Source organism: Acanthochromis polyacanthus, chromosome 14, assembly GCF_021347895.1.
Source record: "Acanthochromis polyacanthus isolate Apoly-LR-REF ecotype Palm Island chromosome 14, KAUST_Apoly_ChrSc, whole genome shotgun sequence".
Taxonomy (NCBI): Eukaryota; Metazoa; Chordata; class Actinopteri; family Pomacentridae; genus Acanthochromis; species Acanthochromis polyacanthus.
The window spans coordinates 27170596-27195047 of record NC_067126.1 but is presented as its reverse complement, the minus strand read 5'-3'; the positions used below and the strand labels follow the sequence as shown (position 1 = coordinate 27195047).

The following is a 24452-nucleotide window of genomic DNA, read 5'->3' as shown; positions in this document are numbered from 1 at the left end:
CTTCTACAGACCTCCTGAGAGAGGAGCTGCTAAAAGGCATTTGATGTTTTATGTTTTTAATAAGAGGCTATGCACTTGTGGGCTTACACCGATCAGCCACAACATTAACACCACCTGCCTAATATAGTGTAGGTCCCCCTAGTGCTGCCGAAACAGCTCTGAACCCACACAGCCCTGAAGGTGCTGAAGACGTAAGCAGCAGATCCTTTAGGTTCTGTTGGTTGTGAAGTGGGGCCTCCATGTACTGGAAAGATTTTTTAGTTTTTCCATACATGTTCCATCAGACTAAGAGAAATTTGTTCCTCCTGAACAATATTTGAGGTGTAGAAGGGAGAGCTGTACTACAGCCACTATCAGGGAATAATGAAGGGGTGGGGTGGTCAGCGACAAAAGTTAACTAGGTAGAAAGTGTCAGAGTAACATCTAAATAAATGTGAAGAGCCAAGGTTTCCCAGCAGAACGCTGTCAGAGCTTCTCCCTGCTTCTGTTGGCTGCTTTGCATCCTGTTGACATTTCCTTTCAAGTTAAACAAAAAAATTTGATTTATCAGAGCAGTTCACCTTCTTCCATTATGCACAGCAGAGGTGTCAAACATGCGTCTCGCGGGCCAAATCCGGCCCGTGGGATTACTTTGTTAAGTGTAAAAATTAAAGAGAAGACATTAACTGCAAATTGTAAATTTGTAAAACTACAAAAGTTCATTATTCTTTTGTCATTTTGTGTCTCATTTTTGGAATATTTTGTGTTTTTGTTGATTTTTGAGTGTTGTTTGTCTCATGTTTTTGTTGTTTGTCTCATGTTTTTGTCGTTGTGTTTCCTTTTTGTCTCTCGTTTTTCGTCTTATTTCTGTCATTTTGTGTTTTGCTTTATTTGTTGTTTTGTGTATTGTTTATATCGTATTGTGTTTTTTTTAATCTCGCTTGTGTTTGTCTAGTTTTTCGTTTTGTTTCTTGCTTTTGTCATTTCTTGTCTCATTTTTGTCATTTGTCCATTCTTTATGACACTTTGTAACTTTTTTGTCTAACTTTTTAATCTCTTTTTTGTTTTGTTTCATGTCGTTTGTCTCAATTTTGGCAGTTTTGTGTCTCGTATTTGTCATTTTGCATCTCATTTTTGTAATATGTCGTCTCGTTTTGGTTGTTTTTTGTTATTATTTGTCTGACTTTTGTTGTTTTGATCATAAAGCAAAAAATATTACATCATTCAGTTCCAGATACCTGTGACTAAATGCTTTGTTCATTTTTGCAGATCCACTGTGATCTGTAAGTTGTAATGTGTAAATGACAAACTGAGGCATAATATTGTTGAAATTGAATTGATTTTTCTTTATAAATTTCAGGCTGTTCAGGATGTTTCGTAAAAAGATAATTCCTGAAATGTGGACTTTTTCAGAATGTACTTTTTTTGCACTAAAACAAAGGAAAATTTTGGAGTTGTGGTTATTTATAGGTTATTATGCTGTGATTTTACGGGTCTGGCCCACTTGAGCTCAAACTGCACTGAATGTGGCCCCTGAACTAAAATGAGTTTGACACCCCTGATATGTGTTCTGATATTATTTTGTTCTAACCGACCTTAAAAGTTTTTAACAGTTTGTGCTGCTGCAGTTCTTCAGTGGGATCAGACCACACAGTGAATCTTTGCTCCTCACATGCATCAGTGAGCGCTGGGCACCCATGACCCCGGTGTCCTTCCTTGGACCACTTCTTCTCGGTACAAACCAGTCATCAAGCTGTCACAATTCAGCTTTCGTCAGAGTCACTTAGATCTTTACGCTTGCCCATTTTTCCTGCTTTCAACAGCTTCAAGAACTGACTGTTCCTTTGCTGCCGAAAGCATCCCGCAGGAGCTGCTGTAACAAGATGATCAATGTTCACTTCACCTGTCAGAGGTTTTATTGTTTGTCTGACTGGTTTGTTAACACGATCACATATCCTTATATTCTCACAATTCTTTCACCCATCTAGTGCAGAATCTCAGGTCTATTAGTTTCCTTGATTTTGAATGACTTCTATCTAAATCAGAGACTGGTTTGTCAGTTGTAGCTGCATTAAAAAAAACTCCAACCACTTCAAAAATGAAGCTAAAGACTCCTCTTTTTTCCACTGCTTATAATTAAATTTTGATTTAAACTAACATTTATGAAGGCTTCGTTCTTCTACTTTGCATTTTAGCGTTTTATGCTATATGTTTATTATTCATTTCATTTTATTTAATTTTTCATTTCAATGCATTATGTAAAGCACTTTGAATTGCCTTTGTGTATAAAATGTGCTATCCCTCGCCTTACAAATTAAATAGTTTCAGTGGATATTTTTACCACTTGAGAACCAAATGGAACATTTATTCCTGCACAGTGTGTCTGAATGAATCAGAGTGTGGCGACTTCCAGTTGGCTTTGATAAATTGGGTGAAAAGCTGCAAAGTGAAACACAACAAGTTTTCAGTCTAAACACTAAACACTTCTGTGTTGTATTATTCAAAAGCCGGTAAGTGCATTATCAGATGTTATCATAACCACTGTGACAGTGTTCTGGAGCGCCGCTGTCCCTTACGGTTTGACATTTACCAAAGCATTGCCAAGACAAGGTTGTTTTCCCTCCCTGCTGTTCGCTCTCTTGCACACAACAGAAGGAGCTGTGTGCATTGTTTGCTGTGATAACCAGAGCTCTCAGTACACCAGCGTCCTGCTGACACATGCTTCATTCCTCCTCCATGTGGCACAACTGAAGAGTCTATAAGAGTGTGGCTGATTTTATAGGATTCCTCTGAGGGGGAACAAAGTGTGTGTGTGTGTGTGGGTGTGTGTGTGTGTTTGTTGGAGCAGAACTAAGGTCTTCCAGGCTGCTGGTCTGTGTAAGTTATATCTGTCAAGGATAAAAGAATAATCTATGATGTTTCACAGTCGTATTAAGCGGTGCCCTTGGTGAGCACGAAGGAACTTAAGCTCTCATATTGTACTGTAGGTGCAGTTTTTTAAAATCCCAGCTGATGCACCCACAACAAGGCCATGGATGATGGTTTATACGCCGAAAGTTATCGCATCTCAACAAAAGCCTGGTCTTACTCTTGGTAGGATCACAGCAGTAATGGCTTAATGCTCAGAAAGGCGCCTCTGGCTGGTTTTTATTTATTCTCTGCTTATGGCTTTGTTATATCCTCCAACCCAAAATTGCACCATTTTGTCAGAAAATATTGCATATGTTTTTCGTTTTGAGCTTATTCACATGTTCTAAATAGACTTAGTCTCTGCTGTAATGCCATTGTTTTGTTCATACCCAAACATATCTGTGTGCAACTTTTTGACTACTCAAATGTGTGTTCTATATGAGAGTGTGTGTGCGTCTGTGTGCCCACCTCTCTCTGGACAGGGGTTTGGGTTCAGGCCTGAGGACCATCAGAGCATTGCCAGCGCGTGTTGCCGGGGGCGACATGGGGAAGTTGGTGTCCAGGGAACCGGACTTCCTGTGCAGAGGCTCCAGGCCCATCGCCCCCGCCATCTCGCTCTCGATTGGACAGGATCCGGCTCGTCCCTGCGACGCCATTGGACAGGAACCTGAGCGGGCGTGGTGGTGATGGTGGTGAGGATGGTGGGCGGGGTCGGTGGCCACGGCGCCTTGGCCAGCCAATGAGGGGTCGTGGGTTGGCGGGGAGGACGGGGGCGAGCGAGGTTTCTTCTTGGCTGCGGCTCCCGACAAGAGCTTTAACAGACCTCCTGCTTTCCTCTCCTTCTGAAGATGGAGAGATGAAGGATGAGAGAGAAACAAGGAGGGAAGAACAGAGAAGAAATGAACTAACAGCTGGAATTTGACATCTTTATCCAGAGATTGATACAAAGATAGATTTCACAAGGCCTTTCTTGATAGGATGGTAATGAAAATGGAAAGTGTATTTACTTAAACAGAACAGAAACGATAAAACAATACGATGTGTTTTCTTTGTGGAGTACATGATGTATCGCAAATCTTCTGGCCTAAGAAAGGAGACATTACAGGTATTTTTTATGCTGCTGCTTTGTTGATACAGGGAGCATGTCAGCTGCACATTAAATTTGGAAATGACACATTTCTCCCTCTGAAAAGAAGAGTTGGACATTTTAGAACACTTGTTTCAGACAGATGAAATGATTGATACCACTCGGATGTCTGCATGCTTAAAATTATGCCTGAACAATTCATCCATTTCACATAGAAATTGTAATTTGAAGGAATGCGATGAGCTTAGGACATACATTTGGCAGCATGTCTGATCCAGGCTTTAAAATGTTGTGTCTTCCTGCCTGTGTGACAGTCATGCTTCTGATATCTCATGTGCTCCATCACATGTTGTAAATCTATTACACCATGAATATTGAACTGAAGCTTGACTTCAAAATAAACATATATTCCAGATCAAATTGTAATGTCTGCCAGATATTTTCCCCGAATCCTTCAGCATTTCTCAGCATGAATGCGATTGGCTTAGCTTAGCATACAGACTTTGTGGTCTGTAACAGTTTCTTGGTTAACTCCACCTCATTCATCCATGTGGTACGTCTCAGCTGTGTCTCTGCTGGTTGTGTGGCGAGCTCACAGTCTATGTTTACCAAGAAACAATTACATCAGGTACCTTCCTGTAAAACCACAAATTGTTGTTTTTACACAAACTACCAGTCAAAAGTCTGGACACATCTTCTCCTTCAATGCTTTTTATTTATTTGTATTATTTTCTACTTTGTAGATTAATACTGAAGATTAACACTTTTTTGTTTACAACATAATTCCATATGTATTCTTTTATAGTCTTCAGTATTCATCTATAATGTAGAAAATAATCAAATAAAAACCATTAAATTGAAAGGTGTGTCCAAATTTTTGACTAGGAGTTCCTGTATTTGTATATTGATTAAACAATCAAGATCCAATACTAAAACTTTGTGAGCTTTAGAGATACTGGAAGGCAAGTTTTTCAAAATTTAGTCAGAGACAGATCTGCAGTCTTCTTCTCCTTCCTGGTTTTATGCTGACCTGAGCATGACTATCAATCTTCTTTAACCCTCGTGTCGTCCTACGGGTCAAACTGACCCATTTTAAAGTTTGAAAATGTGGGGAGAAAATATATATTTTCACAGTGAAAACTTCCACATTTTCAACATTTTTGTCAAATTTTTGAACATTTTTTGGTGGAAAAAAAGAAATGTTATAAAAAAATGTTTCTTTAAGAACATTCGGAAAACATTTACTGGATTTTGGTTGATTTTTTCTGAATGTTCTTAAAGAAAATAGCACTTTTACTGATATATATGTCATCACTTTAGATATTTTTAGTACTTTTTAGAAGATTTGTATTCACTTTTTGAAAATATTTACAATTTTAATTTTTTTCTTTTTTAAATGTATATTTCTTGCCAAATTTGTTTTTTTAATATAAAACTTTTAAGGGAAACTTTTAAGGAATTTTTGGAATTTTCTTCCTGAAGATTTTGCAAATTTTTGGAATTTTTTTTCAGACAAGGAAACAATATTTTTTGATGCCCGTAAATGAGGAGAACAGGAGGGTTAAAGGAATCAAATTGTGTATTTTGTGTATTACATTAATGCTTACTGTCACAGAATTTTATAGCTAAGACTAGCAAGCCAGCTTTCTTGGCAATTCGAGTCATGGTGAACAAAAACAAATCCACAACCTTGGTTGTTAATGTTCCTCAATTTATGATTTCATTCAGAACTACAAAGAAGTCCAGCTGCTGTGTGCTGAAGCACTTAGGATTAGGACAAGTTTTTTTAAGATTTCAAAATTGTCCCTTACATGGAAGCCATAACGACATATACGTGGAGCATTTTGTCCGAGAAGGAACAAGTAGTTCTCGGTGTGCGAGGCACATTGAATTGTAAAATTGCAGCTTGTTTTTTTTTTTTCTCTCTCCTACACTTCACTCACAGCTCAGAAAGAAAGAAACCGTCGTGTCGTGAGTAATTATAACCAGTCCGTGTTCAGTGTGTGAATGCCTGGTCTGTCACAGTGTGTGTTGATCTGACAGGTAGCTAAGCAGAGCTGTTCTTCATGCTGGTTACATGTGCAGCTGAATCTGTCGTATTGATTATAGACAAAGTGTTCCTTAATGGCCTCTATGAAGCCAGTTTCATGCCTTTCCGTTCCTGGCTGATTGATTGTACTGTATTGTCCACGCAGCCAAACTATTGCAGCTTGCAGTGATTTTACACACTCAATCATCACAATGTGAATCAATATTGAGCATGCCTGAGCATTATTCTGACTTTCTCGGCAATGCACAGATCCCTCATATTAGCTCTCAGCCTCATTTCTTGCTTTCTTTGTTGTTGTTTTTATAACAAACCGACTGCTGGATCAAGCAGCAGATTTTTCTTACAAATGAATGGACATGATGCCAAAACAAACCTGTTAGAATTCAGTATAAGCCTGTCCTGGAAACTCTGGAACACACAACTAAATAATAAATCACAGTCTATGAGCAACAGCGCAGGGTTTTACTGACACAGTTTTGCAATACAGTCATTTGGATTTTTAAGCTAAACCTTTCAGATATTCACCTGCTTTGGATGCATTCAGACACTAGAAAACTCAAAGCAGAAAGGCCTCTGCACATTTTTGGAAGCGATATTTAAACAGGCCAACTCTCAGGAAAAACTCAATTATCAGTTTCAGTCTACAAAGATCACCTCTATACATAAGCGTCAGGTATATCGCCTATCTACGATGTCACATGTTGCCTAATTTATAATTGACACACGGAACTTCATTTTCACATTTTTTTGCCTTCTTTCTCAGGTTCTGGTGCTCAGTTCTGCACATTTGAGCTCTGGGTTTTCACAGTAATTCTATTCACACAGTTAGTCAAGAATTGTGACTCTGAAAATAACACATTCTCACTTGAATACATCCTTAGTAGACAATAGTTGCTTCATTTCAACTTAGCTTAGGGTCTCTTTAGCTGAAATAATGTATTAAATACTATGCAGCTTCTGACTGAACTAAAACATATCTTAATGTATAATTACATCAGAAGCGGCTCTTTTTCAATACATTTAAAATCGATGTTCATGTATACGTCTGTCTGTATTGTGTATCGCTTATTCTCCTACTGTTCCCTGGCTCTGCTCACAGCCCCCTGTGGTAGGTCTGCCCAGCTGTCGCACTAAATTTGCAAGCCTTTGCAGATGGCTCTATAGTCCTGTCAACTACTGAATCAGGCTTTAAGGAAAACCTGCCTATGCTGCACGATGCTCGAAAAAGTCGAGGCTGTCAGTAAATATGGAAGATCAAAGCGATGATCTGCCGAAGAAAAATCCAGAATGCAACACTGCACAAAGCTTTCTTCTTCAACAATGTATTAAAGTATGCTCCACTGCAGAGGAATGTATCAAAATATATTACTAAATACCAAAAGATCTGCAAGAAATTAACAAGAAAACATACTTATGAAGTCATTAGAATAGACTCTGTACCAAAAGTTAGTTAGTGTGTTTTTTGACTCTTGTGCCCAAAATCTGTTGCTCTGAAAAATGTTTCTCATTTTTGCTTGTTCATTTTCTACAGTAATTACATCCGCTTTGGTGGGTCAATAATTGTTCATTTACCAATGTCATTTGGTCAGCACAATTGGCTTACAGTGGCATTTTGTAAATTAAACGCCCATTCCTTTAATGAAAGCCCATGTTATTAGCCAAACTGTACCCAAACAGGGTCAAACAGGAGAAACTTTAACGCTGCTGTCTGCTGAGAGCTCACAGGACTGGTAGAAATATTCCTGCTGGAGGCAGATCATGAGGGGAGCAGACATATCTTACATTTTATAGATCAGCTGGTTAATTGAAATCAATAATATAAAAAATACACATCAGATGCAGCCATTTTTTTACAAGGTATATGCAATTATTGAAGTCTCAACAACCAAACACAGTGGCATTTAAGAAAAATGTGACTTCGAACTGCTGGGAGGACCATCAAATGTTAAAACAAACCGACCCAACATTCTCACATAATTTTTTGAGAAACACAAAAACACTAAAGCCTGACCCACATGTTGACTGGTCAATTTATCAGGCTGATATTGCCCTGTCAGAAAAGTTTCAGTACTGAGATATTGGCTGTCTGATGCACACTGATCTGATCTATTACAGAACATAATACAGAAAAATATATTTGGGAACTTTAGAAACAGTGTCATCACATAGTTTGTCCAGCAGAGCAGCAGATAGCAGTGTTTACAACAGCACTGTCTGCAGCACATGTAGCAGAGCATAGTGAAGCAGATTTTAGTGTGGAGTCAAGCTTTGTCTTCGTTATAAGTTGCTGTCTAGTTTGCGAAATACAATTCTGGAAAGTTAATAAACAATAATACCATCATTTCCCCTATTCAATATAACTCTACCTATAGTGTTGATATCAGAATCCAAATAAAATGCAGGATTGGAGACTGGAGAACAATAAGATTCACAGTCCTGATCATCAGACTCAGTACAGAGGTGGGATGGCACAGAAAAGAAGTGCTTAGCAAAGCACTTACAGAGGCTGTTTGAACACTTTGACTCAGCAGACCCGTGACAGAAAACGTACCGCACCCTCTGCTCTTATACTCCAAGAAGCAGAGCTTCAGAGATATGCATTTGTCTAAATAGAGATTTCATCACCACATGCAAAAATATAGCACCTCTTTCTTTCTGCATTTTTTCTGCTGTCTTTTTTTTTTAAATAATGAAACTGTCATTGCTCCCTCTCTGGATAACATACATCTGTCTCTGCTGCTGTACTCTGACACGGTACTGAAATATACACTCTTAAAATGTCCCACTGTTTGGGCAACACAGATTTTGTTCCTGTTACGCAAATACACAATGTCTGAATTCAAATTTGGGAGAGGAAGGATAAGACAGAGAGGTAAACAGAGATGAATAGATGCAGAGAAAACGGAGCGATGGAAGATAAAAGGAATGGTGGAAGAAGGACTCAAGAAGGGTAACAAGTAGAGGAGAGGACAGAAAGGAGGAAAGAAAAGAGGTGTGGGTGGAAAGAGAGAGAGAGAGAGAGAGCAGAGGGGTACAGGCAGGAAAGAGAAGGAGGGAGGTGGGATTGAAAATGGCACAAAAAGTGAATAATCACGCCCTCTCTTCTTTCATCTGCAGGCTTAAAGGCTTAATCTGCCTCCTGTGAGTGTGTGTGCTCGCCTGTGTGTGTCTGTTTACACGTCAAACTGCTGGTGTCATTCCAAAACAAACCACCAGGGAGCAGCACACACTCACATTTTAATCTGATTTTGGATCTGAGAAGCAAGTTAAGTGGAATTTTTCATGGTATGCACAGAAATTGTTGCCATGCTTGTCTGTGTGAAGTTTTGCTTCATTCCAAATGTACGGAACGTCATAAACACAAACAGACGCGACGATAATTCACTGTTAACGCTGTGCCACTAAATGGAACAGCTTTCGCTTTTTGAAAGCAGACAGCAGGGTGTAAAGATTGCTCAGGGTTGATGGGAGTAATGCACTGATGCCATTTTCTGTCCACCCACAAAGCTAATTACTCTGCCATTTCACTCACCCACGCTCACCACTGTCAAAATGCTTGTGAGATAAATTAAGTGAACGAGAAATGCAAGGAAAAACTGAAGGATGAAATGGGACAAAGCGCTGTACCTGAATCTAAAATGTGCTAATGGAATGGATGATAGCAACTTCATATTTAGCTTGATGAACTTGTTTTTTCTACTCGCAGCTGTCAGCGTGTTCGTCTATAAAAGAGTCTTCGGTCTGTGTCTCAGGATCAAGTGGCGGCATTCATTTAATATCCCTTAAGCATTAGATATACAGCCAAAGTGCTGCAGAATAGCAGAAAACACCCCAGCGAAAGTGAAACAGGAATGTAAGTCCCATATTATCTAAAGTCCAGGTCTCAAAACATTTTTAGGCTCTTCGGGACCTGCTGAATTCCTCCAAGCACTTCTGACAGCCTTTTCCTTGGCAATTGCCCCAGAGTGCAGACTTCTTGGAAGCGATCTACAAATGCATGTCGGTGTCCAATGTGATATGTGTCTGTAATGCTGGCTACACTCTAGACAGTGTGACAGTGTGTCGAACAGAGATTACCCTAAACTGTGTCAGCCAGACAGTTATCACGACCGCTTCATCATTTTCTCTGTAACAAAGTGGGACTCTGTGCAGCCTCATTGCCACCCCTGACTTCAGACCTGATGTCTCTGCTCTGCCAAGCTTGAAGCTGCAAAGATCTGCACTGTGATTGAAGGCTGAATACTTAGTCAACGGATAATGTGATGTTTTGGAACAATAAATGGGTTTTGAGCATCTCACATCTCTTATCTTGAAGTCTAATTTAAGGAAGTATTTTGGTTTTCGAAAAAATGCATACTTTTATAGGTTGTTATGGGGAGAGGAGCAGCTTATTTTGAGTGGAGAAGGCAGGTCATTGTCTAAAATATTAAAGACCAGCTGAGAAAAAAATCATTAAAAAACCTCCCAATATATGATATTTGACAAACACTGGATTTAAACATAACAAAAAGCTAATCTGGTACAATGTCGTCATAAGAAGGAAGCCTTCTTTTATGTCAGGATGCCATAAGTGGCCTTGTTCCAACTTCTTGTAATATATTTAGTACATGTGATATAATCCTGAATCTGGGCTTTTAAAAATAAAAGTCCAAGCCATCTATGCGTCTGACGATGTAAACAAGGCTCCTGTCTGCTGTTCCATAGTCAATGAGCTGTTTGTCAGCTAGCCATGTAGTTAGATTAGCTGTCCCAGACAACGGAGCCAACAGTGAAACAAATGGAGCTGAGACAGATGCGAGCTTTCGGTGCCATCCTTCACTGTCAGTGAGACCCGCTTTTAACATCCACAGCTTTAACACTGCAGCTCTTACAACATATAGGAAGGCATTCAGCATTTGTGCCAGCTGCCTGGGTGAATGACACTCACCGAGGTAGAGGAGAACGGCCGGCTCATCGTATGCACAAATGCATGCAGACGTACACACTACGGATTTCACACCCACTAAACTGTGAACGGTGGAAGACAAAACACCTTTTCTTTTACCTGACATGGTGTTAAAGTTAATTAAAATACAAATAAAAGGTGCGTATTTACAGGACAACTATTCTCGCGGGAAACAGAAAAGCAGAATTTGAACAAAGTGTTTTTTTCTTGCACAAATTTGGTGTATATGTTAGAATAGCTGAAATGAGGGATTGTGTGATGACATCCTGACATTTTATAGCCCCAGTTATGAATCTATTTATCAAAAAAGCAAGCAGCAGGTGTTGAAAAATACATATTAATTGCAATCCTGCAGAGAATCCGTGCTCCCATTGATTTGCTTTGAAAACTGCTGTTTTATTATGATTATCTGGATTTAATATGTGCAGTATAATTTGTTTTATGAGTCGGTCATTATTGAGCATTCTCCCCTCAGATACTACAACAGGCAGCAGCAAACAGTAATCAAAGACTTTTTTGTGTGTGATCAAGAGATATGATTTTCATGGTTGGGGAACCAGATTTGCTGCAATATTTTTGGTGATTATAGTATACATGTGGAGAAAATGATAGAAGTCGCATTGCCCCAGCAAGACTGCCAATTATTCCATTAGAGAAAAACGTCTGACCAAAAAGCCAAATATGAAAACAAGCTGAACATATCTGAATCTTTGCTGAAAAGTGCAATTATTGGTGAGGATTGAGCCTCACCTTCTCTGCTTTGGGTGCGAGGGCGCCCTGGGTGGGAGCATGGGAGGGGCCCGGCGATGGAGGCTGCAGTGGACTGGCTGGCTCGCCGTTGAGGAGCACCGCTGACACGTTCGGAGGGGTGAGACAAGAAAGAGGGGAGGACAGGGGGAGGATGGGACGCGAAGCTGGGGAGGAGAGGGGCGAGGGCCCTAAGCTGGGTCCTGGAGACACCATGGAGAGAGGACGACCCGATTGGCCAGGGCAGCGCGAGGGGGAGGAGCTCTGAGGACGCAGGGGAGAGATGGCCACCGTGGGGCGCTCTGGGCTTCCAGCTGGGGGACTGTGGACTTAAACACACACAAATACACGTGTGGATTAGTATAACTGGGGGGGGGGGGGGGGTTTACACTGACCACTGCCATCACTCAGCAAGAGGCCAAAGAAGGTCAATATTTTGTTGACATTGAGTTAGACTCGGTGACCGTCTTAGATAATATCTGAGGAGAGAATTAGTTTAATAATCATCTGTCTCTATGTAAGTTTAGTGATAAGCTAAGCAGTGAGAGTCATTTTAAAAACAAGTGCACCTTCAAATTCATATAATCTTTGATTTAATGGCAAATTTAGATTACTGAAATGTGTCTCTTGACTTACTGGGAAATGCAATCATGTGAAACACTATTGTACCTAAAGGCTAATATGCAGTAATGTTGTGGATGCCACCTGCACTGGGCACAAAGCAAAGAGGCACTTTACTTAGTTGGCCGGTCCATCACATAGATAAGAGTAGATGAACAGCTACTTACTTATTTATAACTGTGTGAAATTGGGAGTAGCCAGTTCCCATCACTTACATATTTAATCTGTTTAAAGATACCCACTAATCAGAGATAAGGTCAGTCTGGGAGGTCTAAAAGCTGAGCCATTCTGGTAAAAACATGCTAAATAGCAAGCCTGACAAACATTTATCACACGGTGAGATTTCTGCCTCTGTCCACACAAGCTTAAAGTGGTATTTCTTTATCTAATACCTGACAAAAAAGGGTATTTAACAGTGATAAAGGAAACATTCTCTGGCAAGAACTACGCAACAAACTCAGAAAAGCTTAACTTGAAGCCAAAGCTCTGCACAAACAAAAACTTGTCCTCGACGTCCTGAGTTTGGAGCACTTTGTGAAGCCTTTCACGAGGGCAAAAGTGCACAAAAACACACACCCACATAAACATACAGCTTGTGCGTACACTCACTTGCACAACAACAACACACACACACTCATACACACACACACATACACACACACTCATACACACACACACACACACACACACACACACACACACACACACACACACACACACACACACACACACACACACACACACACACACACACACACACACACAGGGTTTCTAGCCACCTGCTCCGCTCCACTGCAGCACTCAGGCAGAAATCCACAGAGAGGTGTGCTGGTCATGTGATAAAACCACTAAACGCCAGAACTATGCACATACTTTATTTTGTAATGGAGACCAGATGTGTGTGCATGTGTGTGTGTGTGTGTTTGTGTCTATGCGAGAGAGGGGGAGAGAAAAACAGAGGAAAAAGGGGAAAGAAGTGGAGAGAGAGAAAGGAGAAGCTCTGTCATTACGCCTCCATAAAACGAAAAGCACGGTGATGTCATTTGGCTATGTGTGTTTGTGTGCGTCTGCTTGTGTGTATGCACGTACGTGGGAGTGCACATATCTGTATGTGTGTTATTCTTGGCAGTCTTCTCACAGTGTGTACTCTTCAGCCTCCCAAAAGAAACCTTCGCCATTATTTTCTCAAAGGGGAAGAAGAAAGGATACAAAGGAGGAGAGAGAAAGGCTTGTTGGAGAGATGAATAGACTCTGAGTAGAGAACAAGGCTGATATGATCTAGACCTTGTACCGACACAGGTGTGCGTGTGTGTGTGTGTGTGTTTTTGAGGATTGTGTGTGAGGATGCTTATGGCACAAACAGTAACGCTGCATGATCAGAGTCCTTAGCGGTGCCGTCGTGTTTTGTGCGCCGTTTGTATGTTTGAGCACATGTAGTAAGAATGCAATTGTGCTAAATTATCTGAAGCAGTTACAGAATGCTCCTGTACAAATGTTCTGAACCGAACATGTTGACAGAGTTGATTCAGGAGCTTTGTGCGGCGGAGTACAAAGACAGACTGAGGTGGAGGATGTATATAAGACACATTCAAGACATTCACATCAAGTCTCACGCAGCCTTGACAGGATTAATACCTTTGACAAGAGTCTTTTCTGCCTTTTGAGTTTTGATTAAACTCCTAAAAAACTAATTTCTGTGTTATTTAGAAGTTTGTTTCCATTTTTCCTTAGCTTTTCTTGTAGTACTTTATAGAACTAGCAAAAGGCTTTCAACATTTTGCAAAAAAAAAAACATGAAACTATCCTCTCTGAAATGTAACAAAAATGCGTGGGCAGCATTGCATTTAGTCCACATCACATTTTGCAAATCATCACAGTTTATCAGAGGAGACACGGTGGTTATCATTCTGCCTCACAGCAAAAAATCCAAAAGCTGTCTGGGTTTCTTCTGTAGGTGATTCTACAGAAGTTCACTTGGTATGGAAGAATGAAGTGCAAAAGCTATAGTGAGTCAGACCTCATCACAGCATTAATGGAGACGTTTTCAGCACAGTAACATATTGTAACAAGTGTCTGCTTTTGGCCATGTTGTGTATCTGAACACTATGCATCTCAATCTTGTCATTTACTCAGGCGCTCATCCAACTTTTCATAGCTCTGATTTGCTTGTTTTGTTTTTGATTTTATGTCTGCTACTTTTTATTTGTTTGTTCTCAATAGCAATTACACATGTTTAACAGCACCGAAGAACCCGGAGGTTAAAAAGGCGGCTGCAGAACTGCACAGGGTGTAGCAGCTACCTGAATTAATGACTGCTCAATATTCCATTATGCTGTAATCAGAGACTAAAGGGCTAAAATGCTGCAAGGTCCCAGATGATCTGGACTCTGCTGCTTTAAAGCCTGCAGGCTGGTGAGCAGTTTTATTGCAGAGCATGAGATCGGGAGAAAACACCAGAGTCAGACTCTATAATTTCTTTTAACCTGCTGCACATTTCTTCTCTTTGGAGGTAGGATACAGTTCTCTCCTGACACAGTGTCACTGTGGGAGGCTTTAATGTGGTTGATTCTGCAGCAGAATAACAGGTGCTTTGTGTTTTACAGGTGGTCTTCGATTTATGAATCACCAAGTTCACATTTCTGTCTTTGTCATGTGTCAAGATGATTATAGATCCTGTACCTGCTACAGTCTAGTGAGCTGCTCCATCTTGTTAGCTCATGATAATCGGGAAAAATGTGATTGAGGTTCATCAATAAAGTGTTAAAACAGGAACAAATGAGATGCTACTGAGGATCTAATAAGTTAAATGTAAGAGTCAACCGATTATCATCTTGGCTGATTATCGGATCCACTGTTTAGCATTCCTCTGATGAAGTCTTGATTTTAACTCAATCCTTAAAAAACATCTTATGTTCATTTTTTGTTTTTATTCCGACCCATTCATTGTCTCCTCTCTACCTTTCCTGAATCTTATTAGTTATGGAGTAACAGCTTAACAACACTAAAGGACAAATGTTGAAGAGTCTATTTTTAATTAAACATATTTAAAGCATAAAAAAACACACAAAAAACATTTTAACAAAGTTTTGTGCTGGAGTTTGTTTTTTCCTAAAATTTAATAAGATTTTCATTTTTTCTGCAAAACTATTGGTTCCAAATAGACAAATTAATTAATTAGCTATTCAAAGTTGTTTAATTTTATTAAATGATTTAACAACTGATTGGTCAGTTTGAGTAATTACTTAGGAATAAAGGGCCAACTTCTCTGACTCCAGCTTTTAATGTCTGAATATTTCCTGTTTTCTTTCCTCCTCTTTGACAGTAAACTATCTTTGTATGCCAACCTTTTTTGTGTTGTGGGTACAACAAGACATTTAAGAGTGTTATCTTTTGCTTTGGGACACAGTGATCAGCATATTTTACCATCTTTAACAAGGAAAACTATTGTTAGTTGCAGCCACAGTTTAAAGTATTAGTCACTTTGATTAGTAATATTTGGTATCTCTGTCAAAAAAAACATCAGTCGAGTGTGATTACAGATGCTTGATGTGTATTTCTTACAGTGCTTACCCAGCTGCATTGAGGTGCGTGCCTGGTTCACCGTGTGCTGGCTGGAGCGCAGGCAGTTCTTCAGCTGGGCGGCGGCAGTTTGCGGCGAGGAGGCGGGACTGATGCTGTTGATAGAGTTGGCTGAGTTTACCAGTGGGGTGGAGGGACGGGACGAAGAGGGCCCCGGGGAGCCTGGAGACGAAGGGTCGGAGATTTTACCCGCGACTGGACTGCACCCTCCTCCTCCTCCGACTGGACTGGACAAACACGAGCCCCGAGTAGCACCAACTCCAAAGGGAGCCCTTCAGAGGAGAGAGGGGAGAGCGATATTGACTTGTCGTTTAATTTACCAAATGGGTAAAGACAACATATAGAGATTTTCACTTTCATCAGCACTAGTCATATGTTAACATCAGGTTTACTGCTTTGGAAATGGTCATACACATAAACGCATGTTTAGCCACGCTTGCAGGATGGCGGTTCTATCATTTTGGACTTAAATATCTAAACTATGAGTTTGGCATGAAATTTAGAACAGAAACCCTGAAGAGGAATCTTATTGTCTTTGGTGATCCAGATATTTCTCCTTCTTGTGATGCAATATGATTCATATTTGTTTATTTTAGTGAAAACAGAAGGACGGATTGCCATGAAACTTTTCTGTACAGCTGAGGTTGATTTTTAATAACTTGTTGATCTCCTTCTTTAGTCCTGTAATGAAATCTAATGTGTGAATTTGCTAAGTATTTTGGTTTATGACATTATTAAAGCCAATTAGTAAATTTTCTTAGGAAATATGTTAAATATGTTGCTGAAAATGGTAAAGACTATATCTTCTCTTTAGACTGTCATTGTGATCACATGTATATAGAGTGTCAGCACACTGCCTGCAAGGCTGTAGATCAGGGGTGTCAAACATGTGGCCCGTGGGCCAAAACTGGCCCTCCAGAGGGTCCAGTCCGGCCCGCTGGACGACTTTGTAAAAATTACAGAGAAGACATCAACTATAAATTGTAAATCTGTAAAACTATAAATGTAAAATATATTTTTTGAACATGACATGTTATTTTGATCATAAAGTAAAATACTAGATTGTTTATTGTTCTTTTGTCATTTTGTGTCTAATTTTTGTAATATTTTGTCTTGTTTATGTTGTTGTTGTCTTTTTTTGTCCGGCTTTTGTCATTTGTCTCTTACTTTTGTCATTTTGTGCATCATTTTTGTCTCACTTGTGTTTTTTGTCTTATTTTCGTCATTTTGTGTTTTGCTTTATTCGTTGTTTTTTTAATCATTCCTATCATTTTGGGGATTTTTGGCTTGCTTGTGTCATTTGTTAATTTTTTGTCGCCTTGTAACATTTTTTTGTTGTCTCTTTTTTGTTTTGTTACATGTCATTTGTCTTAATTTTGTCATTTTGTGTCTCATTTTTGTAATATTTTGTCTTGTTTATGTTGTTGTTGTCTTTTTTTGTCCGGCTTTTGTCATTTGTCTCTTACTTTTGTCATTTTGTGCATCATTTTTGTCTCACTTGTGTTTTTTGTCTTATTTTCGTCATTTTGTGTTTTGCTTTATTCGTTGTTTTTTTAATCATTCCTATCATTTTGGGGATTTTTGGCTTGCTTGTGTCATTTGTTAATTTTTTGTCGCCTTGTAACATTTTTTTGTTGTCTCTTTTTTGTTTTGTTACATGTCATTTGTCTTAATTTTGTCATTTTGTGTCTCATTTTTGTAATATTTTGTCTTGTTTCTGTTGTTTTTATTGTCTTTTTTTGTCATTTTGCCATGTTGTGTTCCTGAATGCTGTTGAAACTGAACTTACTTTTCTTCAGAAATTCACGGTTGTTCATGATATTTTGCAAAAAAATAATTCCGTAAGTGTGAACATTTTCAGAATGTGCTTTTTTGCACTAAAACAAAGGGAAACATTTGGAGTTGTGGTTATTTATAGGTTATTATGCTGTGATTTTACTGGTTTGGCCCACTTGAGATCAAATTGGACTAACTGTGGCCCCTGAACTAAGATGAGTTTGACACCCCTGCTGTAGATTCTTTGGCACAAAATTTTAATTTTGAGCCAGTCTTTAATCCACAATAGCAGGAGCTGCAAACAGGACTATTAAAGTCTGTCAAAGTGAGTAATATCAGTACTATTATCTGACCGGATTAGCACGACATAGTGTCCTGCTGTAACATATATGGTGCTGCAGGCTGCTCATGTTTCTGTCTGCAGAGTGCTGAATGTCAGAACAGTGAGCTGAACATTATTGACGCAGCGGTATTCACACTCTTATGGCTGCCCATCGACTTCCTGTCACACGCATACAGAGTTATGGCCGTGTGTGTTGTGTGTGGTTTGTGTGTCTGTGTCTACCAACAGCCAAGTTACTCACAGCTTCTTTGATTTGAGGTTCTCCATGGACACCACACATACACTACTTTCAATTGTTTATCGCATGTGTCGGGGTCAGCAGACATCCAACAGATGCTTTTGACCATTTTCTGGAGCTTTAAAGATTTCATTACATTTTTAAAAAGGAAAGACAACAGAAATCCAGTTTGTATCAACCAGGATAATAAATTCTACAATAAATATGCAAATGTTCAAACTGCAGTCCAAAAAACAATTGAATTCCAATACTGGCCACCTGTATTGATTGTCCTCTGAAATGTGCGTGCATGTGTGTCTGTGTCCAAGTCTGTGTCAGCCTCTCATTATCATATTGAGAAATTTCTGAGCTGCACTGCAGACAAAGGAGGAGGAGAGGTAAGGAGGGCTGATGGGAGAAGGAGAGAGTATGCCTGCATAAAAATAACAAATTGCCTCTCATTTGATTATTCGCCCATCTTGCCTTTCTCTCGCGCTCTCTGCCTACGATTGCATAAGTGCAGAATGTGAATCAGCCATTCATATCCACTGGAGAAGGACACCTGCTGTTTCTGCAGTCGTTTCAACTCTTTGTATCATTCGCTCTTTCTTTTCTCGCTTTCTTCCTTCTTCTCCGTCCCCCTCACGCTGTCACTTTTCTCTTCCAGCTATCTTTTTTTAATTTCTTTCTTTGCACAGTTCTCTCTCATCTTCATATTTTCTTCTCTTGCCTGATTCTCTTTCACCCTTTCTTTGGATTTTCTATCTTTCAAACTCTTTCTCTGTTTTTCCTCCATTACCTCATCATGTCCGCCATTTTCACTCATTTTTTTGACTTTCTCTTTCCTTCCATTATTGCAATTCCGCCTTGCTTTCATTTTCCTCCTCTCTCTCTCTCTCTCTCTCTCTCTCTCTCTCTCTCCTTGACTGCATCATGGGGCAGAATACAGATTAGATGAACTGCAAATGTTTTCATGCGTACAGGAGTAATGAGGGTAATTAAATTGCCAAATATTTCAGCGCACTGTTTTTTTTTCAGTTTTATTTGCTTTGAACAGCTATGAGTAACAGTGTTGTGTAACGACAATGATGATAATTATGATGATAATGATGATGATAATGATCTAGAATGAGGATGTGGTAGCCAAACATTAGAATGACACAGCCAGTAGAATCATTTGAACACTGCTTTGTATCTTATATTGCTTTTAATTTAAGCCAATGTTTACATTAAAAATGGATGTTCTGACATTTTGAATATATATTCACATGGACAACAATACATTTTTATGTGTTTCTTTTGCAATACCCTCCTGGAAACGACTTCTCAGATTAGGCCTCTGGTACATTTGCTGGTGTGACCAAATCATTCTGGTAGTTTTAGTGGCCATAATGTGCAGTACAGGCTGAAGAAAGAAGAATATTTTACCACCATGAGGAATACAGTGTCCACAGGGCGCACCTCTCCCAACTAAAGCCCCAGAAATTGCTTTTTGGACATGCCTATGTGACAAAAAGCAGTCTGGGCACACGGAAATACATGTGCAATTACATGCCGTAATGCCTACCAAATAGCACTGTTCAGTCAGATCTGTATTCAGAGTCTGCTGGAGGCTCGGAACTTCCCGATGTAAATTACAATGAAGGTGGTAGTGCTCGAGCTGGCATTGCCTTTGTGTTAGAGCAAAATTAGTGGCCTTAGTCTGACGTAGTATTGCACTGCTGGGCACACATGACCAAACCAAATGAACTGAGTGACAAACGGAGGACAAGTCTGAGCTGGACAGGTAGCTTTTGTAGACATTAAACCTGCCTGCCCTGTGCTGGTACTCTGGCTTCTCGAGCAATACAGTCGCTCTTCCATCTTGGAATGAAGGAAGCGAGAAACTGCACATGAAGCTACACTCCAAAGATGACTGCTGCTTACCTTCATCTGGATGTGGCGATGACATAGCATCAATAAAACACCACCTTCCCCATCCATCCACCAGCCGGAGCTCACTGACCTGGACACAGGAGTGACATAGTTTCCCGGGAAGACGCCAGACGCAGCAGTTCTCAGCGAGGTGCCTTTGAACCATCCGTCTTGACACTTCTCTGTCACCCGATACATCTCCCCTTTCCGAAGTTCCAGCTCGTCAGCCTTCTGGGGCTTGTAGGCGTACAGGGCCAGGTATCTGGGGACCGGAGTCGACAGACAGAATGGAAAAGTGAGAAAAATAATAAAAAAAACATTTAAGTCTGCAGGAAATATCGAGCAACTGTTCACCACATGCCGATTAGCTCCCACTGGGCATCTTCATCTGGAGGCATGCATGTGGATTACCCCTAATGCACTGTACTGCATGCTGAGCTGTGCAAAAACAAAGCTGAATGACAAACTGCTAAAAGATGGAACACGATCAAAGGTATGCTGTCAGAAAACTCAAAGACATTTGTGTCAGTGTGTTAAAAAAAGGAGGAGAGAATCAAGAAAATAACTGCAGAATAATCAGGACTCTTTCCTTTTTAGCTGTCAGAAAACCAAGAATTATCACTTTTAACAAAAGGATGCCGTGAGCATTATGCTGAAAGTATTTTTCATACTTCTCATTTTTAGTTTTTTGACTGTACAGTGCAGAGGAACAAAGGATGGGAGCCCACATACTGCAGATGCTCCTTTATTAGACCATCAACGATCTGATCTACAACAGGATCTTTGTCAGGTCAAAGAGACGAACAGTGCTGGTTTGTCCTCCCACCATATACCATTTTCCGAAGATGTTTCATGTCTGTTTATCTTATATTTGAGGAAGAGAGTGTAGGAATAACATCGCTATTGTAAATATGTGTTTGCCAGGTTCCTGTTGTCTCCTGTAGCTTCTAAAATTTGCATTTATACAGAAACATCAGGGTGTCAAATTGATTTTTTTAAGTAAGAACACCAGTAAAGGCTCTCAGCCATTTTACTTAATCACTTATTTGGAGGCTGAAAACACCACAGAGAAAGTTCTGAGATGTAGTTTGAAAGTTTATCTCTGGTAAGTTATCTGAGAATGCATTCTTCTTTACAGTAATGACCTACATAGAAAGAATGAGGTCTTTGTGCATACTGAAGTTCTGATCTCTGGTAATATTCTCTTACCAGTGTTACATCTTTGTAGAGGTTACACAAAATGTATACAAATCTATACTGGCATGATACCTGAAATGACTGGCTTTGGTTTATTTTATTCTGCAATAACAATGTTAGTTATGTAAAAGCAAAAGAAATCATTGTCAAAGAAAAACCATCAGAATTGGAAAAGGTTCATTCATATCATCCAAGTAGTCTTGGATTGAAATTTTAACAAAATCTCCAATAATGATTGAATTATTCACTTCTCTCTGACCACTAGAGGCTGACAATTTTTTTTGTTTTCCTCCCTAATGGTACAGGATGCTGAAAAATAATACCAAATCAGTCCATCTTTGTGTACCTGCTTACAGCTGAATGTAGCATTTAGCATCTCACTGCAGATGACTTGACGCTGAGCATTGTCTGAGGCACCTGTGTTAACATATAAATGAGATTTTGGTCCCGACGCTGGGAGACACGTAGTGCCAGACTCCGACGGAAGACGATAAGACCGCAGAGTAAACAAGCCCTATATGTGCTGCCTCCCCGTTGCCATGGTAACAGATGTGGGGACTTACTCCCGTCTCTTCATGGCAACAGGAATAGTTGCCAGGTCAAGATGAAAATGACCGACCTCATCAGTAGGAGAAACCCACTCCGGATGCATGTGTGTCTTAGCTGTTTGTGTGTGTATTTGTGTGTGTGTGAGTGTGTGTGTGTGCGCGCCCACACCTATAGCCGACTTGGAAGGTGATAATATTAAACGTGACAATGGTGCTGTGTTTCACTCCCATCCTGCAGGAAGGTCGCCGCAATTGTGCTTCTACACTCCTGAGGACCCCCAGTGGCATAATGCACTTCCTGGCCTCTTCCCTAATCTACAAACCTAATTCTAACCTCGGACAAAGCACAGAGGATTGAGCAAGTGACCTCACTTTCCAAAAATATCCTCGCTCTCAAGGTCCAAAGCTAAAAACTGGTTCACACTAAGCTGGAGGTACATGAGCACAAACACACACTCACCTTGAGGATACCCGAATTGTTCTGGCAAATTACTTGGTAGATTAATTATGAGGTAAATTATAGAAAGATCTTGGTCAGCACTGGCATGTCAGCAGCCATCTGGATGTGACTTGTGTACTTGCATTTCCTCAAGAACTCTGTTTGATTTTTGAGAATGTGACAGGTCACTTTTTGGCCCTGAATCCGGTCATGAATTTATCAGTCTGTGCAAAGTTGATGAAGTCAGTAGCAAAGCTTCCAAGAGCAGCCTTTGGAACAAAACTTTGTCCTGAGTTTTACTATTGCTCTAAAATCTGTATATAGTGTGTAATTTTTCTTGTCCTAAGTTTTTCATGTCTCTTTTGCCCTCTTTTCTGTTTCCCAGTGGCCGTCTCTATGAAGCATTAAACACCTGTACAGCAAAATGCATTGTAGGGGTCCTTTCTGTGCTGTTGAAAGCCTTGTTATGAAACACTGATGTTAGCATCACACTGCTGAGGAAATGGTGTGTAACTGTGTTTTTTCCTTTCTGAGGGGAATTTCATCCTTGACCAGTGGAGGAGTAAATGTGGCTGCAGAGGTGGTGGAACATGGCCAATATCTTTGGGCACAACAGAGAAAACACTTTTAAAGCTGCCAGGTGGTGGGTTCTGAAATCACGCTTGGATCTCAGGTAGACATCCACTTGATAAACAGAAGGGGCAAGTGGAAGAAGGGACAAAAAAAAAGCTGACAGCAGCTCTGAGGCATACTCACATGTTGAGTGGCAGCTGCACCTTGGCGTGGGCCAGCAGCTCAGAGGTTATAGATGCCACTTTAGGGGGCACCAGTACCCCTGCCGAGGACGGGGAGGGACCAGGGGGTGATGCATCCTGAAAACGTATAGAAATACACATACAGAGAGAGTTGTTCTCATTTAAAATAAATCATTGTTTGCAATATGTGCCTGTAGCTTTTTCTTTTTTTTAGCTTTTCAGTATGCATCCTGGGTATTATTCAGAGACAGCAACAACATATTGAACCAAGGTATGAATGCAACCACAGGCAATAATTTTAAAAGCAGCGTGTCTCTTGTAGAAGGCTGTCAAAACAAAGAGCAATGGGCTGACCTGATAAGGGAGTGGTTAGGAAGAATATTACAGGGGTAGCTAGTCTATGGTTCCATTCCTAGTTAGTTGAGCTAATGGTTACATGCCATCTCGTCTCTTTGTCAAATTTCCTCTCTCAGCTCATACCACAGTCAAATAAAGGCTGAAAATGCCCAAAAATCTTTAAGTAGGTCAATAACAAACATGTTTATGAAATCCAGAGGTACGGAAGTGAACTCTGGTGAAGCACATGTTCAAGTGGTAGACATAGCTCATTGCAGATGTGTTAAATCTGCATCAATATATCTGTAGATTGATACACACAAAAAAAAAACACAGTGCAAAATGACGAAAATACATTTGATGCTGTTAAAGGCCCGGTCACACCGCCCAAACTTTGCTGGAGCGTTCCTTGAACGGTAGGGAGGGGGGGCCGAATTTCGACAACGCTCGTCACCGCGCACAAAATGGGAAAAAAATCGAAAACACGGGCGTTGGATTAGCGGTGCACCAATGAAGCCGGCGTTGCTTTAGCGTTGGTTTAGCAGTAGAAAGCGGTAGCGAGCGTTGGTTTAGCGGTGACGCGAGCGTTAGTATAGCGGCGTTCTGCGCATGCGGGCGTTGGCTCGGCGGGGGTATAAACTAAAGTTGGTTTAGCGGCATACCACTTGTGACTATGGAGCTGAACGGATCATTTTGATGCAAGTTGTGATAGATTTTTGATAGAAGTCTGTCTCTCCTTCTCTCTCTTCTCCTTCTGTCAACAGCTTGTTGCAATCTGAGGAGGTTCTGATTCTGCTGCTGGACTAGTGCACCAATCATAGCAAGTCTCTCAGCATCCATGGTGATACAGTTTTACTGTAACTTTGAGCAAATTCGATATAGATGAGGTCTGAACTCAACGGCAGCTCGATTCCAAATGAGCTCCTGGTCCATTTCTCCTGTATTTATAGCCAAATTCTGGTCCCGCTCTGACACCTCTATACCAACGCCAAACCAAAGTTCATCGCCG

At 40.3% G+C, this 24452-nt stretch overlaps 1 protein-coding gene across 4 annotated transcripts in view; it reads right to left on the bottom strand.

The window, feature by feature from the left end:
- The window catches only part of LOC110957562 (E3 ubiquitin-protein ligase SH3RF3), a 112861-nt gene that overhangs the window by 5000 nt on the left and 83409 nt on the right, over positions 1 to 24452 (bottom strand). For 2 of the 4 annotated variants that reach the window (XM_051958866.1, XM_051958868.1), the window contains exons 5-9: positions 23109 to 23224; positions 20260 to 20430; positions 15901 to 16190; positions 11722 to 12047; positions 3358 to 3731 (exon numbers count right to left, since the gene is read on the bottom strand). In XM_051958866.1, coding sequence (XP_051814826.1) covers positions 3358 to 3731; positions 11722 to 12047; positions 15901 to 16190; positions 20260 to 20430; positions 23109 to 23224 — 1277 coding nt within the window. The remainder of the gene's footprint in view (positions 1 to 3357; positions 3732 to 11721; positions 12048 to 15900; positions 16191 to 20259; positions 20431 to 23108; positions 23225 to 24452) is intronic. The other 2 variants (XM_051958867.1, XM_022203620.2) reach the window with 2 other exon arrangements.